At 39.7% G+C, this 20,308-nt stretch overlaps 1 protein-coding gene across 2 annotated transcripts in view; it reads right to left on the reverse strand.

The window, feature by feature from the left end:
* Window positions 1-1,847: 1,847 nt before the first annotated feature.
* Window positions 1,848-20,308, reverse strand: part of LOC114660269 (core histone macro-H2A.1) — a 78,132-nt gene continuing 59,671 nt past the window's right edge. For both annotated transcript variants that reach the window (XM_028812865.2, XM_028812863.2), the window contains exons 8-9: window positions 6,051-6,225; window positions 1,848-2,410 (exon numbers count right to left, since the gene is read on the reverse strand). In XM_028812865.2, the coding sequence (XP_028668698.2) occupies window positions 2,245-2,410; window positions 6,051-6,225 (341 nt within the window). In that variant the 3' untranslated portion in view covers window positions 1,848-2,244. The remainder of the gene's footprint in view (window positions 2,411-6,050; window positions 6,226-20,308) is intronic.

The raw sequence follows: 20,308 nt of genomic DNA on the forward strand, positions 1-20,308 counted from the left end.
AGCAAATCGCCATGAATCTTCCTGGCTTTCTCGCATATGATCGGCTCGCTTACGCTATTCTCTGCAAGTTGCTTCTCGTTCAACCACACTAGCAATAGTTTTTCCACCTCTTCCAGCACTTGAGGCCTCTGCTTGGTTAACATTATAATTCCTTTTGCAACATCAACTGCTTTGTTAGGCCTTGTATACGAAAACAAAATAAAATGGGAAACGGAGAATGGGAAATAATTGGCGCACACGAACGCGCATAGGGAAACTGGCCGCCAGTGTTTTTGTTCGCCACCAGAGCATGTGGTCGTGAACAGATGCAAGATTTTGGCACACTTTTTGATCGTAACACAATCTGTACGTGTTCAAAAACGTTCGTGACCTGAGGTTCTACTGTACAGAGAAATCCTGGAGGAAAACCTGATGCAATATGCAAGCCACCTGCACCTTGGGAGAAGATTTGTTTTCCAGCAAGACAACAACTCCAAGTCCAAAGCTACACAGCAATGGCTTAAAAACACCAAAACTTAATGTCCCGGAGTGGCTGAGTGAGAGTCCCGATCTCAATTCAACTGAGAATTTGTAGCTGGACTTGATAAAGGCTGTTTGCTTATGAACCCCATGCAGTTTTGGAAAGAGGATGAGGGTGAAACATGGCAGTGACCTCAGCACACAGACTCAAGGCTGGCATGGCTACCATAGCTGCACCGACTAAACAGGTCAGATTGCAGTACTGACTTACCACAAATTGGACCCTCCAAGTAAGATGCATTTATACTGCAATCAGATGAAACCCCCTGACTACAGACAGGTGACACTCACCACACACTGGACATTCTAGATGAGGTACATTTAGACTACAATCAATGGAAACTCCAGAAAGGCGATCTTCATTGATATAGGTCTTTTTTATTTTCTATTTTAAAATGGGTGAATACTCATGCAATCAGTTATTTTGGGATTAATATTTGTAATTAATGTAGTCCATTTTTCAGACATTTTTTTCACTTTGACATTAATTTTTTTCTGATTAATGACAAAAAGCCAAATGAAATCCACTGTGATTCAATGTTGTATAACAATAAAATGTGAAAACGTCCAAGGGGATGAAGACTTTTTACATTTATTTAGCTGACACCTATAACCAAGGTGACTCACCAGATCAGGATTGTTTAAATTTGTTAAATGATATATTTTCCAGGAGTGTTTTGCTCAGGGTCCCACGACGAGGCACCTTAAATTTCAGTGCCTCAGCCCTAAACACACAAGAGAGTTACAGATGGGCACAATCCCACTTTTTTAAGAGAAGTGAGATTTTTACGATGCACCTTGCATTAACTCTGGATGGAAAATACATTAGGAGCAATATTTCACAAGCTCCCTAAATTTACATTTTAGAAATCTGCTACTGTAAACACTTTCCTTTAAACCACAAATTATTCTGGGATACCCTGAATGGACTGTTCTTCATTAAACGAATCGCTAAAAACAAAAACAAACAAACAAACATAAGCAATGACATTGACTAAACGAAGGCTGATGCTGACTACCCTGACTCTTTTATTTCCATCAGTGGCGTAGCTAGGGGGAGGCAAGGGGGGACATCTGTTCCCGGGCGCAGCATCCAGGGGGCGCCAAATTTCCCTTCCCCATTGCATTTTGGCAAACAGGAGTGGGTGTGAAATCTTCAGCTGTCCCCAGGCGCTGAAAACCCTAGCTACTTCTCTGATTTCCATTAGCACCCTTGGCTTACACATTATGACATTTTTTGGGACAAACACAAAGCAGGAACACAAACTTCACTCCTGAGCTGTTTATCCTAGCTGTGCTTTTAATCACACAAAACCAAGACACAAGCATCAGCAGAACCTTTTTTAATGAATCAGTGCAGGACACAGTATCACAAACACAGTTACAAAATGTTCCTTCTGTTTTCCTTCCACACAAATAACCAGGATTCCAACCACCGATAGAGCCTTAAGAAAAATAAAAATTAGGACAGGATTTGAAGGTTACCCTTCATACAGTGCAGAATTCATCCCCGCCATGTCGCAGGCATTCTTATAAAGCACACTTCCATTTAGAAACCCAGCACTTTCATTTTGACCCGGCAGGGAAAAAATAGCTTAGGTAAAAAAAAAAAATATCAGGATTTTTTTATATCTTTTTTTTTAAATATGTAAACAGAGCCTGGGATGTCGGACAAGACTAAATTTGTGTTGAAACTCTGGCGATACACAGGGACAGGATTGTGGTTTAATTAGCATCCAGCTTAGCCATTTCCTGCACATAGATGCCTATACTCTCACTGTCGAAAAGCACAAAGTAAACGGTCTTGATTGAAGACGACATTGTGGAGACAAAGTAGCTGGAAATAGCTTTAAGGATCAGCTGGGCTGCTGTTTGCTTTGGAAAGCCATTTCTGGAAAAAAAAGTAAAGAAATAAAGTGAAATGATATCAAAGGTACAAAGCAGGGGTGGCCAACTCCAATCCCAGAGAGCCGCTGTGGCTGCAGGTTTTTGTTCCAAACCCCGTTGCTTAATTAGAAGCCAATCTTCACCACTAACAGATCTTACTTAATTTCATAGCTTGTTAATATTTTAACACTACACTGTCAGTTCATTCTTAAATAATAGATTTGTGTTTCCTTTCTAATGATACATGTATAGTCCAAGTGATTTCCATCCATCCATCCATTTTCCAACCCGCTGAATCCGAACACAGGGTCGCGGGGGTCTGCTGGAGCCAATCCCAGCCAACACAGGGCACAAGGCAGGAAACAATCCTGGGCAGGGTGCCAACCCACCGCAGGACACACACAAACACACCAAGCACACACTAGGGCCAATTTAGAATCGCCAATCCACCTAACCTGCATGTCTTTGGACTGTGGGAGGAAACCGGAGCCCCCGGAGGAAACCCACGCAGACACGGGGAGAACATGCAAACTCCACGCAGGGAGGACCCGGGAATCGAACCCAGGTCCCCAGATCTCCCAACTGCGAGGCAGCAGCGCTATCCACTGCGCCACCGTGCCGCCCTCCAAGTGATTTGAAGCCTAAAATGGATCAGTAATTCACTTCATTAAACCAAATAGTGAATGATGAGTACCAACGGGGTGGAAATGGAGACAAGCTAGATGTAGAAGTGCTGGTTTCTTTGTCATTTGCATCTTTTGACAATAAGGAGCAGTTAAAATAATGAATACAGCTCATTAAGAGTAAATAAGCAATTAAGGGTTTAAAATCTTAACAAGCGAGACAACTAAAATGAAGAAGAAAAATGTCAATTGAGCAATAAGTGCTTCATCAGTAATGAATGATTTCTCTAGAAGCAATTGGGTTGGTACAAAAACATTGAAGCCACTGTGGCCCTCCAGGATTGACATTGCTCAGCCCTGATTTAAAGGGTCCGAGTCTAAAATAGCAAATAAATTAAATGAAGTTAATTAGTAGCAAAAACTAGTCAGTAGTTAAAAAAATAGTTAGAATGAAAGCCTGTAGCCACTGTCGCTCTCCGGGATTGGAGTTGGCCACCTCTAATATAAAGTGTTGCGGAGTGAATGCCTGGGGCTAGGACTGTAGGTAGAAGAGGGCGCTACTGGACAAATGGCACAGGAAGATAACAAATAATTTAACACATCTGTGGGCACAAATGAATCCTCTGCAGTTTATGCTGTATGTTGGGGAGGACATGGTTGTCTGGGGGTTGTTTGCTCCTTTAAATGAAACCTGGCGCACAAACCTGGGGTCAAAAGGAACACTTAGGGATTCTCGGCAGACCTCTACGATGATATCCCCAGGGCACCAAGAGCACAATCCAGAAATGATAAGGGGATTCACTCTAGAAGGTTTAAAAGTACCTCCCTGACACACTTGCAGCACACCTGGAGTCATGCTGTGAGCTGCATAAGGGTTCAAATGGTGGGAGAAAGTGAAGCCAAGCCTGGAGAGAAAGTTAGGAGGAGAAGAAGGAGTACTTACCTCCAGTACTTTGGTAAGTAGTAGACCAGCCTGGATTGGCATGTGTATAGGAACGCCCAGGAAGCATTGGTAATCTGTTTATGTTGCACTTGTTTCATTCCCTGTGTTATCAATGTCTATTGTGTACTACAAATGCCACTCTTATATTCTTTGGAAGATTCCCTATCTTCCACAATAGATTCAGATACTGCCTTAAATGTGGCCACCTATTGTTTCATTCAGGAAAGTTGAATGTGGCCCCTCCTTTCATGTACCGAAGAGAAACAACATTTCCTACAAATGTCCAAGATCTTTAAATGTGACCCCCAAATCCACGCACAAATTCAGATATAAACCAATCACAGTCTGAAAAAACAGAAAGTGGTTCAGAAATGCACCCAAAAGTGACATAATGATAGGAGTACAGGAAAGATCTGAATATCTGCTCAAAGTTGATATTCACACACATTTGACTCTTTTCTAGCTGGTTCAGTAATAAACAAGGACTCAGATGTTACCCAAAATGTTTTGTGTCTGGCCTTCTGATTATTTTAGAATAATTTCCAGACATTTCTAAGAGGCTATTTGGATTTATCACAGGCCATAAAATGCTTGGATGATATCCAGTGCTTGATAAAGTATTTGCAACTAAACAGCGACAAAACAGAAGCCATTTTTGTGGGTACTCCATGTCATGGCTACACTCATGTTAAAATAAATAGTCAGATGATTCCACTTTCCTCCTTAGTCACAAACCTAGGTGATGAGTTTTTACCTTCCATAGCCATATTGCCTCTGTCTAAAGCTTCTTTTTGCCACCTCAGGAATATATCAGATCTCACTTCACTTTTATTAATGCAGGATGCTGAGAAGCTGGTCCATGTTCTTATATAATCCTAACTGGATTACTGCAACTCTCTGTTGGTCTCCCACAAAAGACCATCCAGAGATTACAGTACATCCAAAATAGTGCTGCACGTGCACTTATACAAAAACATATTCCAATATCCCTTGTGATTAAATGTAAGATTCTGCTCCTCCTATACAAGTGTCTTGCTGCTACTGCTCTTACATCTATCTTTTGGGTCTCACTTACTTCATCCACTTTTGCTGTCTAATTCTCTGGTTGTCCAGCAGACAAAGTTGTCTATAATGGGTAATCGAGATTTCTGCTCCATTGGCCTGCACTTATGAAATAACTTGCCATCGTCTGTTTAGGCTTTACCATAATTGGCTATTTTTGAAGACGCATCTCTTTCGATGTGCTCTTAGTGATTTGTAGTGGTTATTTATAATGATTATTTATTTATTTCATTTTATTTTTCTTTTAACAGATGATTCCTACTTTAGCCTGTTTTGTTTTCCATATATATTGTGAAACATTTAGTGATGACATTGTTCTTTATTATTTATTTATGATCATTACACTATAACATGTGTGTACAAGTATTTATTTCTCTATGATTTTGATTATTCTCTAGAACAGAAGCACTTGGCCACCTTATCTACTGTATTTGGTTAATTAGTACTTAACTTGCCCAATATCCTCATCTGCTCACTTGTAAAAAGGATGATGCCATCTGTGAAATAGCTGAGGATTTAGCTTCTAAGACAGAAAAACTTCTGCCTTTGCTCTAGTAAACAGCTCACATAAATGCTCCCTTTCAGTATCACTAAACAGATATTTAGCCAGGGCATGCTGTCCTTTAGTTTTAAGGCCATCTAATTTAAGCTAACGTTGCCTTTCAAGGGTTTTACTAATCTGGGAACTGGTTCACTTTCATTTCCATCCAATTCTATTCCACTATTTAAAGACCTTTTCCTCTGCAAGACCCTCAGAAACAAAAATCCTCAATGACTACTATATGTATATGGTTATGTACATAAGCATTGAGAGTGCCTTACTGTGACCGATTTATTGGGACAGTGAGAGAACTAGAGAGAGGGCTATACTGTATACTATACAAAATTTGTATTCCCAACCTCAGGGCACAGGAAGCCCCCTGGACTCCCAATATATCAGTCACAGTAAGGTACTCACAATGCTCACATGCATGACAATGGTTACACTGAAAGAAAAAACAAAAAATTAAACATACCTTCCACTACCAATAGAAGGGAATGCAATCGACCTGAGCTTCTTCTCATCTGCCAGAGCTAGGCAATTCTTCACTGTCTTTTCAAGGAGCTCCTCACACTTGTCTGAGCCCCAACCCGGACTGTTGCAATGTATTACAAACTTAGCTGGCAGACCGTGACCAGTACTTAACGCCGCTGCAACAATGAAAAAGAAAAACATTTACAGGTAAGTAAATTCAAATCAAGAAATGCAAGAAGAAAAACAAACAATGCTACAAACACTTTAATGAAGTGAGTTTTGCAGCAAGGCTAATGGAAATAATATACGCTTGGGCAGCAGTTACATGTACAAAAAGTCTTAAAAATTATTCTGTATATTATTTGCAAAAGTAAAGAGGATGGGTGAAAATTATGATTTATCAATACTCAAACCAACATGGTGCTCTTCCTGAGGAATGGAAGGTCAAAGCTTTTACTGGTAACATTGTGCACAAGTCCATCACAGGGCACACTTACACACATACATACCCACATGGGGCCAACAAAAAGCAGTCTATTAATTTAACATGCACACTTTTTGGATTTAGGAGGAAAACTGGAGGTGAAAAACTGATGAAAAATTCCCACAGATATGGGGAGGAAATATAAACTTCACACAGACCTTGACCAGGGCAAGACTTAGAAGTTGTAACGTGTTCTCTGCCTCCTCAAAAAATCATAATAATTAGAATAAAAATAAAATGGTATATTTCACTATGCTGGTTATAGCTGTTTGTGCAGAGCTGCATTGATATTTTTTAATTTACTACATATAAATTTAGGCTAACAGTTGGCACTACTGTCTTTCATACCCAGGAACCTGCACTTAAGGCCAGAGTTATACTTCACGCGATGCGACGCATGCTGCAGCGGACGCTCCTGCTACGCAAGCGTTGAAGTGTTTATACTTGCGAGCGTACTTTACGTAAATCTGGAGGAATCCGCCAGATGGCAGTGCGAGATATTATCACGGTGAGAACATGTTCGGCTTCTCTGTGTTATGAATTGCCTAGAACACCCATTAAATTCCGATGACACCTTACTGCAATATCTCTGAAAAGGACGTTTATTGATTAAATCCAGGGATGTGTCCATTCCAGCAAGCATTGGGCACGAGTGAGAAATAATCCCTGGACAATGCCTCGGCTCATCGCAAGGTGAATACAAGCACACACATACACTAGCGTCATTTTAGCGGGACCAAATCCCCAAATCTGCATATATTTGGAAGGAAACTGGAGCACATTGAGGAAACCCAGCAGGAAAACATATAAACTCCAGGCAGGGAATATCAGCGACGTGACTCCCTGCAAGACAGCAGCACTAACGCTCTGCCACTGTGTCACCCCATGTGTGTAATTATAATAAAAATAATTCTTTGCATTTATATAGCACTTTTCTCACTACTCAAAGTGCTCAGCAATTGCAGGTTAAGGGCCCAACAGAGCAGAGTCCCCTTTGGCATTTACGGGATTCGAACCGGCAACCTTCCGATTGCCAGTGCATCTCCCTAGCCTCAGAGCCACCACTCCATCCTATTAACAGTATTCATTATTTAAATGAAATTACCGATTTATCTGTAAAATGTAATATACATACTTTAATGCTTTTCATCATGAAAGTGATAGCAAGTATAAATCTAAGGATTCTAAATGTGCAGAGAGTTGGAATATCATACATTTAATGTGCTCAGTGTCGCGATCTATTGCTGGCGATTCGCTGCTGTCAGGAGCAGAGGAAGCCCTAGAAAAAAAGAAGGCACAGTATGTGAGAATTTTAAAATGTATCGTGTCACTACGATCGGGAATATGCGACACTTGAATATAAAAGCACCACGAATACATCTGTATGTCGGCATTTTGCTTCACCACATTGAACCATTTATCAAATATCGAAGCACGCACACCGATCTCGTAGGATCCGCAAAGCAGCTTTCTGTCACATGTAGATAGTAAACAGAGACTCTGACATCACATTCCAACTTTAAGCACACTGCGCCCTCCGACTTTTTGCTGGTACTGCAACTCGCGCACGCGTCGCGTTAATTTCTGAGGACCTGCTCAGAGGACGCATCAAATGAACGCTCAGAACGCGTGGCGGCCATGATGCAGGCGCGTACGCGTTCTGAGCGTAAAGTATAAATGAGCCCTAAGTCCTATACCTGTTTGTAGTCCATATAGGGGTTACAGTTTTTCCTTGTGTCTGCATGGACTGCTAGTGAGAAATATGGCAGCAAGTAATGCTGTTAATCCTTGAATCTGTGATAGTCAAATAATTAGTGAGTAAAAATGTAACATTTACAGTACATACCCACCTAGTCTAGTTCAAGGTCACGTGGGACTACAGCCTGTGAACTGGACTAGGTGAGTTTATACTGTAAATATTACATGTTTACCCTGCAATTATATTGAGTGTTTGACTATCACAGACTCAGGCATTAACAACAAGCCATTCCATTTTCCATGTCCCATATTTCTCACTAACAAATGGGAGGAGCAGTCTCTTTACCGTCTAATTGCAGAGATGAACCTGTGCCCTCAGTTCATATGGCCAATGATTTGTATTGGATGCTTGCCTGGAAAGGAATGGTGGGGTATCAAACTAGCTAGTGTCTGTTTGTTTGTAATATCATGGGGTACTTGCAAATAGCAGTGGTGTGATTGCACAACAAAACAATTGGTGTGATCGGAAGAGTTGAAACTGTGTATGGGTGGAGCATAGTGGCAGTGCTGCACGAATGTTGGGCACTGAGTGAGTGAGAACTCAGCTGATACACCTGCACATATGGACATAAAAGATTTCCTATTAGATCACATTGTAATGAGAGTGCGTCTGATGGCCTTTGTAATCCAGATACGATAGGTTTGTGGCTGGCCATTAGCAGTTACCACAGTGTGAATGTCCAAAATGGGATGGATCATGGTGTAGCTCCATGACAAAACTGAAGTGGAGGTCTGCATGGATTAGCATTTTGGCAGGGTTTCCAGCATACTGGAGTTTTTGTTTGCCTCTTCTCTGTTGTCATTATGCCTTATATAATGTGTGCAGTTTTACCAGTTTACCAGTCTAAACAAGTTAGCCAGTTTTGCAGCAGCTTATTAAACTGTCACCCAAATGATCTGAGTGGCACGAACAAATGGGAGAGCTGCATAGGACATATTACAAAATGTAGGTGTTTAAGGGGCTAAGATACCGTATAAGTTTGAAATTGGTGGATTTTTGTTAAAATTGTACTGGCAGTAACCATAGTCTGTCTGAGTGTACAATACGCATAATAAAACATCTGTGTTTTTCCTTCTTACATAGGCTGTTGCTTATTAAGGGAAAAAGAACATAAGAAAAATGAAACTAAGCCTTTAGGAAATGAGTGGTCAGTGCATATTTATTTTGTTTTAATCAAATTCAGAAAGTCACATTTATGAAATAATAAGAAAAACAATATTTTGTTCAGGTAATATTTGATAGATTAAAAACATCACAATGTGCTCTATTGAGTGATGGCCTTGAGGCTGTTCTGGCAAACTGTTCGACGCCTCAGAAGAGGAAGGCGTGACCTTGCCAAGACTGTATTAAGCAGGGATGGAGAGGCCCTCCTATCAAGAGGCAGTGTTGGACCCATCACTGCTGCTAATGTCACTATGGTGGTCCAAGGAGTCCATGGTGGTAAGGCTGCTGGGATACATAAGATCAAACTGGAGAAAGCATTGGGCATTGTTTGGATTGTGTGGTTATCATGTCTATTCAATGTTGCAAGGAAGGAGGGTAAAGTACCTTTGGACTGAAGACGGGAGTTTTGGTCCCCATATTTAAGAAATTTGACCAAAGGGTGTGCTCCAACTACAGATAGATCACACTCCTCAGCCTTCCAGGTAAGGCTTACATCAGGGTGCTGAAGGGGAGTTTCTTCCAAATGGTTGAGCAACATATACATGAGGAACAATGTGGATTCCATCCATAGTGTGGTAAACACAGCAAGTTCTTGTTCATTTGTATTGCATCACTGTGTTCATTCTAATGCTAATGTGAGGTCTCACCTGAAATACTGGGAGCAGTTATGGTCTCCCTTCATATTATAAAAAATACATGGAAATTCTAGAAAATGTTCAGAGAAGAGTGGCTATTATCATCTTAGGTCTATAAAGCTTGAGTTTCAAGGAAATTTTGAGCTATTTTTTCAGATTAAGCAAGAGGAGGATAAGATGAGATATGACAGACATTTTCAAACTTATGATAGAAAGTAGAATATGGGCACAAAACACATTGGATTAGGGTAAATTTTGCCCTAATGTTATAAAATATTTACTTAAACACATGACAACAGGTACAATGAATAAGTTTCTAAGCATTGTAGTAGGTATTAGCACTTCAGTGAAACTTCAGTTCTTGATTAGAACAGCTTTCTGAAGGCATCAAGACCATGTCATGTTACTCAACTTTTTTCATTTACAGAACTTAAGTAAATCGGTGATGATCATGGTGCGCTCCTGTGCCTTTTAGTCGTGTAGTTTGACATCTCAAGTTACTCAGTCTTACCAGTTTATGACTCCCTCCAACAAAATCAGCCTGGTGTGATTTTGTCTTAAGCTGGAGTTGTGGGTTCCGTGTGTGTGAGAGCTGAGAACTAATGAGCACTCAGCCAGAAGCACAATGCATGAAATGTGGAAATGTGAAATAAGAAATGTGGGTGTTTTGGACCTCACCAGCAGAAGAGAAGCTCTTCTGTCTCATGTCTTGTGTTTTACATACCATGACAGAATCAAGAAGAAAAAAAGGAGACCGAGATTGCAGCTGAACTCAAAGAGATCAGAAACTACAATCATCAAGTTTGACATTCCCTCCAGGTACAGGTCATGTGATGCGCCAATGACTTTAGCAGAATAGAGATTGACAATCTAGGTTCTTGCCAAAATGTTTCCTATGTTACCTCCTGCCTTACACTTGACATTGCTGGAATTGGTTACAAACCCATCCATCCATCCATTATCCAAACTGCTATATCCTAACTACAGGGTCACGGGGGTCTGTTGGAGCCAATCCCACCCAACACAGGGCGCAAGGCAGGAAACAAACCCTGGGCAGGGTGCCAGCCCACCGCAGGGCACGCACACACACATCCACACACCAAGCACACACTAGGGACAATTTAGGATTGCCAATGCACCTAACCTGCATGTCTTTGGACTGTGGGAGGAAACCAGAGTACCCGGAGGAAACCCACGCAGACAAGGGGAGAACATGCAAACTCCATGCAGGGTGGACCTGGGAAGCGAACCCGGGTCTCCTAACTGCGAGGCAGCAGTGCTACCCACTGCGCCACCGTGCCGCGGTTCCACTAAATTAAGTGGGCTTGAGAATTTTGTATTAGGTCAAAATATTCACCGTCTGCTTACTATTTTTATAAGCAATACAGGGCTCATACATAAATATATTTTCCACATAGCCTCCTTGCTACTCAAAGAGTATATAATGTAGTAATGTACAAACTATGACATGCTTTATGTTAAAAAATGGATACATTCAGCATGGTGAAAAAAACACATGTATATTATCTCCCTTCTAACATTGATGGTTACTATGGAAAAATTTTGTATATTTGATTTATCCCTTTATTGATTGTTACACTCTTCTCGGTTCAAATTAGCGTGAAGACATGTCAGCCCTTTCAGTAGTCAATGTGACTGGACACAATTGACCTTTCTTTTTCCAAAAAAGTTTGCCATTTTAATATATTAATTTGTACAAGCTTTCTGAAATTAAACACAGACTTTACTATGCTGATAGTCTTTGATGAATGTCACACATAACCTACATATACATACGTATATGTACATATCGTGCTCACAAAACTCAAAACAGTGCGTACAACTTTTCTTTGTTGTACTGTATGTGTAAAGTCACACTAACCTCAGTTCAAGCCAGCTATGTATAAGGAGGCTTTGTATTAAGTTTTATACCACTACACCTGGATCAAAAAAGACATCAACACTTTGCAGATCCACAGTGAAAGTAAATGACATGTGTTATATTAGACAGAATAGCTTTCTCTGTTACTCAGGGTGGTGTCTTGTGAACTGCGAAAACAAAAACAAAAACAGCACGCTTAAAGCTGTAGTACCAGGCCGAAGACAACTATTGAGCACTTAGACCTTGGACACAGCTCAGTGCCTTCTAAAGCCACATGAAAGGTTTTGAGGACAGGCCAGATTTGCCGTGAACCAGATTTGTGTTAAGTGAGAACGTCTGCTGCTTTCTGATTCATCTCATTTGTGTTTTCTTGGCAGCCACAGGCTTGCTGTGCTAAAGCCACAAGAAGCTACGAAGTGGGAAACAATTTAGAAATATTTAAACTGAAGTGATCTGCTTGCATCCTGTACAGAGGTCCCACAGTGCAAAAATAATGGTGTGAACTCACTAATTTCTGTTCATCATTCATATTTTAATGAAGCAGATCCTTTAATCAACACTAGTGTGATGCATGGACTCTACTGCACATTCGCTCAACTTTAGTTTTGGACTCCTTTCATTGCTTTCTGAATAATTATTTTGAAATGTTTTGTCAAGTAAACATAATATAAAAATGTTCAACAGATGATGTGAAATGACAGCCTATCAGAAATGTGACAGCCTATCAGAAATTACATTCTAGCAGGGGTCAGACTGACTGAAAAAGCAAATTTAGACTAGTGCTCTGTTTAGTTATGTGGTGTGGCTGAACTAAAAATTAAAATTTCCATCCCTATCTGACTAAGTGACCCTGAGAATGTTACGTGCAATTTTCCTTTAAAAACACGTAACATTAAAAGTGTGATGTTGCTCTCCACAATAAAAAACACATTTGCTTGTCTTTTTGAAATTTGTGCCATAATTAGTAATTAGGAGGAAACTACAGTACAGAGTGAAAGAAAGAACATACAATCTCCACACATTTAATGTCCGGGGCATGAGTTAAATCACCAGAAATATGCAACAGCTACATGTCACCTACTTTTCATGTTTTTTATTTTTAGTTCTTCCACCTACATGTACTTCCATCAAAATAGGTGGATATTTACATTTGCATTCTTGGCAGAAAAATCTAAAATTTATTAGGCTCTGAAACCACTTTTTTATTCTCATAGGAGACAATATTTACCTTTGTTGTTTTTTGCAAGCCTGTGGAATTTGACCATAGGCAGTTTCTGCAGTATCACTGATTGTCAGCAGATGCTGCTGTATATATTTGTATCAGTGACACATCTACAATTATAGTATAGAGTTACTCTTAATTAATGTGAAGAAAGAGATTCAAATGTGATGTGTCATCCTGATGTAAAGTGTAATGACGTTGCTAACATCTCTGAAAGACATCCCTCAGGATAGACAAACAGATGTTAAAGGCACAACAGACAGATAGACAGAAAATGCACTATGTATTAGATAGATAGATAGATAGATAGATAGATAGATAGATAGATAGATAGATAGATAGATAGATAGATAGATAGATAGATAGATAGATAGATAGATAGATAGATAGATAGATAGATAGATAGATAGATAGATAGATAGATAGATAGATAGATAGATAGATAGATAGATAGATCATATGTTTAGTGCTTCTGAAGAATTCAGGTAGGTTGCTTTTCCCTAGAGATAATAAAAACATACTGGCTTAGCATATTTTTTATGTAATGTGTCTCTAGATTACCGAACATAAAATGAGAAAACAATCTGCATTAACATTGCTTCACAAATAAGTTGTCAATGTAGCAATAACCTAAAGCACTTGAAACACTATCAGTGGACACTTAAAATAAATGTAGGCTTGAAAGGGGCAGAAGAGGTCCAGACCTGAATTCTTGATATGACTTGATGTGACTGTAGCTATAATAAAACATGCTTCTCATGCAAAACCTGCTACAGCCCGAAAATATTTAAGTTTATATTTAAGGTGTAGTACAACCCCAATTCCAATGAAGTTGGGATGTTGTGTAAAACGTAAATAAAAACAGAATACAATGATTTGCAAATCCTTTTCAACTATATTCAATTGAATACACTACGAAGACAAGATATCGAATGTTCAAACTGATAAACTTTATTATTGTTTTGCAAATCTTCACTCATTTTGAATTTGATGCCTGCAACACGTTCCAAAAAAGCTGGGACAGGGGCAGCAAAAGACTGGGAAAGTTGAGGAATGTTAAAAAAAACACCTGCTTTGAACATTCCACAGGTGAACAGGTTAATTGGAAACAGGTGTTTGTCATGATTGGGTATAAAAGGAGCATCCCCAAAAGGCTCAGTCGTTCACAAGCAAGGATGGGGCGAGGTTCACCACTTTGTGGACAACTGCGTGGGCAAATAGTCCAGCAGTTTATGAACAATGTTTCTCAATGTACAATTGCAAGGAATCTAGGGATTTCATCATCTACTGTCCATAATATCATCAAAAGATTCAGAGGATCTGGAGAAATCTCTGCACGTAAGCGGCAAGGCCGAATACCAACACTGGATGCCTGTGACCTTCGATCCCTCAGGCGGCACTGCATTAAAAACTGACATCATTTTGTAAAGGATATTACCACGTGGGCTCAGGAATACTTCAGAAAACCATTGTCAGTTAACACAGTTCGTCGCTACATCTACAAGTGCAAGTTAAAACTCTACCATGCAAAGCGAAAGCCATATATCAACAACACCCAGAAACACCACCGGCTTCTCTGGGCCTGAGCTCATCTGAGATGGACTGACGCAAAGTGGAAAAGTTTGCTGTGGTCTGACGAGTCCACATTTCAAATTGTTTTTGGAAATCATGTACGTTGTGTCCTCCGGGCCAAAGAGGAAAAGGACCAGCGCAAAGTTCAAAAGCCAGCATCTGGGATGGTATGGGGGTGTGTTAGTGCCCATGGCATGGGTAACTTGCACATCTGTGAAGGCACCATTAATGCTGAAAGGTACATACAGGTTTTGGAGCAACATATGCTGTCATCCAAGTGACGTCTTTTTCAGGGACGTCCCTGCTTATTTCAGCAGGACAATGCGAAGCCACATTCTGCATGTGTTACAACAGCATGGCTTCATAGTAAAAGAGTGCGGGTACTAGACTGGCCTGCCTGCAGTCCAGACCTGTCTCCCATTGAAAATGTGTGGCGCATTATGAAGCGCAAAATACGACAACGGAGACCCCGGACTGTTGAGCAACTGAAGTTGTACATTAAGCAAGAATGGGAAAGAATTCCACCTACACAGCTTCAACAATTAGTGTCCTCAGTTCCCAAACGCTTATTGAGTGTTGTTAAAAGGAAAGGTGATACAACACAGTGGTAAACATGCCCCTGTCCCAGCTTTTTTGGAACGTGTTGCAGGCATCAAATGCAAAATGAGTGAAGATTTGCAAAACAACAATAAAGTTTATCAGTTTGAACATTCGATATCTTGTCTTCGTAGTGAATTCAATTGAATATAGGTTGAAAAGGATTTGCAAATCATTGTATTCTGTTTTTATTTACGTTTTACACAACATCCCAACTTCATTGGAATTGGGGTTGTACTTACTTTTTAATTTAAATGTACCACAAAAACAAAGAGCTATTACTTTTATTACTGACCAGCGCAGTTCTTTTTTTTTTGATAGCTTTCATTATATTACAGAAGTATGCTACTTGCATATATTTGACTGTACATCATACATAACATAGAACTGTTCTATTAAAATATCCATCCATCCATCCATTTTCCAACCCGCTGAATCCGAACACAGGGTCACGGGGGTCTGCTGGAGCCAATCCCAGCCAACACAGGGCACAAGGCAGGAAACAATCCTGGGCAGGGTGCCAACCCACCGCAGGACTCTATTAAAATATATACATTTTAAATAATAAACATACACATTCAAATGTAACTGATGTTGCGAGACAGAATTTTTAATTCATTTAATATGTTGGCCTTGTATGTCTATCAGTATATAGTCCCAGTGAATTAATATTGTGGAAAGGAAAAATCACATTTATAAGTTTTTTTTTTCACAAGCAGCTTTCATGGTAAGAAATAGTGGTTTTAAAAGGCAAAGCTAGGTAAAGTAAATATAGAACATTCTACTGTGAGTGAATGAAAGTGCCTTTTAAAACAACAGGAAAGCTCATTTTTGACTATCTTGTTTGCATTTAATTTTAGGTAAAATACTCTTCAGTTAGGTAACAAATCACCAGCATGTTTGCTATCAAGGAATCATTTTTCCTGAATTTTATAAATGAATACTGCAGAAGGAAGATTCACTTGAAAGAGGCCCCAGATATTCCGTAATAACTCTCACTGGGACGAAGCAATCTGAACAACAACAACAACAACAACAACATTTATTTATATAGCACATTTTCATACAAAAAGTAGCTCAAAGTGCTTTACACGAAGCAATGTGCAATGTGCTCCTCAGTATATGGAGCTTTGAACAAGCCGGGATACCCCTGTGTCGGAGCAATGAGGTAGGCGTTGGATAGCCGTCGTCATGTTTAACCTCTGTTTGCAACTTCTGGGTGCATACCACCCGTACCCCTTCACTCAGTTACTCGACTTCTCATCAGGATGATGGAGTATAGTACTGAGCAGTGCGTCTTCATGGTGCAAACCTATTGGGTTACCAATTTGTTTACACAATTGCAGAATCAACTGGATGATCATGAGTTAATGGAAAGTTACTTTCAGCAAGATGGAGGAACATGTCACACATATCGGCAAGAAGCATGGCAGAAATTGAGTCCTTCTTCGGCAACAGTGTAATTTCAAAGGGGCTTTGGCCACCACGGTCCCTGGATCTAATACTACCAGAATTCTTACTTTGGGGTATGCTCAAAGGAAAAGTCTATCAGAATAAGCCTTGCACTGTGGAAGATTTGAAGGATAACATCCAACGTGAAATTGCTGGTATCCCCCCACCCGAGACACATGCCAATACATTCAGGAACATGGAGCACCGTGTTGAAATGTGCCTGGCAGAAAATGGAAACCACTTCCAGCATCGAATGTAATGCAATCGATTACACATACATCAAGGTATATAGTGTATTTTTTTGGTTCAGATTGCGTCACCCTAACGGGAGTTACAACAGAATATGCAAGACCACTTTCGAGTGAAAATCCCTGTACTGTATCATGAAGTAATATTACAACATTAGATTAGATTAAAATCAACTTTACTGACATTGTACAGATACAACAAAATTAAGTTTAGCATCTAACCAGAAAGTGCAAATTGTAGTGGAAGGTGCAAAAGACAGTGGGTGAAAATAGTCCATTAAAGTGCAAATGACAGTAAAGTGCAATAAGGCAGCATACAAATAAGAATATTTATCTATATGATATTTACATTTACATGTAGTAGTATATACTGTACAAGTACTGATACATAGTATGAATAAATATAGATATATGAAATATTTTTATGTACTGAATAGATAAATGCAAACAGGTGAAACATACATAGAGTACAGTCAGAAATTAATGATATTTAGAAAGGTCAGCTATTGAGTGGTGAGGGTTGAGAGTTCACAATGGTGATGGTGTTATGAAAGAAACTGTTTCTGAGCCTGCTGGTGTAGGACCAAAGGCTCCTGTAGCACCTCCCTGATGGAAGGAGGGCAAAGGTCCATGATTGGGATGAGAAGCATCCTTGATGATGCTGTGAGCCAGTCTCAGACACTGTGTATGCTACAGGTCAGGAACAGTTGGCAGCAGGATGCCAATGATGTGCTAGGCAGTTTTCACCACTCATTGCTGGGCCTTCCTGCCAGCTATGGAGCAGTTGCCATACCACACCATAATGCAGTTATACAGTATGCTCTCGACAGTGCAATGATAAAAATACAACAAAATCTGAGGACATGGACAAGCTTTCTTTAGCCTCCGCAGAAAGTCGCTGATGTGCATTTTTGACCAGACTGGAAGTATTTATTGTCCAAGAAAGGTTCTCAAAGATGTGGAAACACACTCCACCTTGACCCCATTTATATGAACGGGAGCATGTCTGCTGCCTTTAGTTTTCTGGTAATCCAACAATTAGTCTTCTTGGTGTTGATGGAGAGGTTTTTTGCCAGCACACTATGTTGTCAGGTGCTGAACCTCCTCTCTGTCTCCTCTCCTCTCTATGGTGACATCTGCATACCTTATGATGGAGTTGGAGCCATATAAAGGGACGAACCCATTTGGAATGCCAATATTCAGAATCAGGGTAGAGGATGTGTGGTTGTTTAACCTGACCGACTGGGGTCTGTAGGTTAGAAAGTCCAGTGTCCAATTAGAAAGAGAGGTGCTGATGCCGAGCTTGCTGCTAGCCTGTTACAGTTTTTGTCACTACTGAAGTCCATAAAGCCCATCACTGACAAACCTGCTAAATCTACTTCAGGGTTGCATGAGCCAGAGCTTTTCCTGGAAACACTGGGCACATGGAATGAACCAGCTCTGAGTACTCCTCCGGAAATTGACACAACTAAAATTGAGTCCTATGTTTAATCATTTATAAAAGACACCTCATGTATTACCTATGTTAACACAGGGAACTGACCTCATGAGGTGTGAAAAGGCAATGTGACATAGTGGTTAAGATCTTGGATCTTAAACTCTCATATTGTGGGTTCAAGTTCTGCTACTAACACTGTTTGACCATGAGCAAGTCACTTCACCTGATGTGCTTCAATTGGAATAACAAAAGAAATGCAATGAATTATATCTTAAATGTTGTAAGTCTTCTTGAATAAAAGTTTCAGCCAAATAATAATGAAGGAGCTACTCTGGTCTCATGTCAGCATTTCCTCCAGCAAACCATGTACAATTCATTCTTAAGTCGTACTCTTGTATTAACAGAAATTATTAAGGTGACCACAAAGCAGTGGTATCTTTGTATTAAATTCACACTACTGCAGTTAATGGAAATAATGTTTAACTTTTGCTCTCTTTTAGATCCTAAAAGGACAGCAACATAAAATATTCAATAACATGTTATAATTAATTCTCTCCTCACATTTATTTTACATAAGTAATTTGTTTCTTTCATCCCATTTATTTTATACAGATAAATTACTCATATGACAACATAGTGGTTCCAACAGTGTTTGAATCCTGGACAGGTTCCTTACAGTCATCCTCCAAGTACTCCACAGGATGTTTTTCAGATTGATTGGAGAATATAAATTGACCCAGTTGGAAAGATCATACACTGTGGGCTGCTGCTCAGGGCTGGCTCCAACTTTTGGCTCTTGCCTAACGTCACACTGAATTAAAATAACTGGGTTAGACAATGGATGTAATTTCAAGTTTTATATAATTATTTTCATTTATTTATATGCACAACGAACATAGTTTTGCAATTTGATTTTTATCTGATTTCACAAGAACAACCTGAACTTGAAATCTGTTGCAGTCACATAGGGCAGACTGTCTAATGCCACCTTAATTGTTCTAAATGTGTGATCCTTTTACCTGCTTTAGTTTGTTATGTTTATGGTGTAGAAAATTTCCATATGCAACGTTTTTGGCTTTGTTATTCATTTCTGTTTTTGACAAGGATGCTATTTATATTCATATCAGAGCACATAAAGAGTTAAATGTGATATTCTAAATCAATATCATTCTTTCAGGCAATTGGGTGAAGTCAATCAGCTGATCAGACCTATTTTAAACGTCTAACAGGTATGGAAGCATGTTCAGATCCTAATCAGGCTTGCGCTCCATAATGTGACTTTTGGGTTTGTGATTCACACGCACTTCATTACATTAACAGTCAGAGCTTCTGCACTGTTGCTGAGGAGCTCCGGCCTCCCTTATCCTTGAATTATTTCCAGCTCCAAATCCTCTGTCCTAATGCAATCTTTAGTCAGATGCACTCTACATGAAAGTGCCACTGAGTCATATTTAGTGTGCTCTAGAGATGACAAAATATCAGAAACAAGGAAAGACATCCAAGAGGACAGTCTGTACAAAGAATGTAAATCATAACTCTTTAAGCAACCATTCTATTTATGATGCCATTATTTCAGTGGTATTATCAAAAATGCGGGAAATAGTAAGACAAATTAGGGCTATTCACTCTAGCACTATTGCTCGAAACAAACCTGGTAGTTATCCAGTTGCAGGTAAATGGTTTCATACTAGTGTTTATAACCACCTTCAGAGTAACATGCTATGTAGACTACAAAATAAGCAAAACCAAAAAAATAAAAAATACTTCAATAGAAGGCCATTTTGTTCTGCCATTAATGCATTGCCT

This window comes from Erpetoichthys calabaricus, chromosome 11 (assembly GCF_900747795.2).
Source record: "Erpetoichthys calabaricus chromosome 11, fErpCal1.3, whole genome shotgun sequence".
Lineage (NCBI taxonomy): Eukaryota > Metazoa > Chordata > Cladistia > Polypteriformes > Polypteridae > Erpetoichthys > Erpetoichthys calabaricus.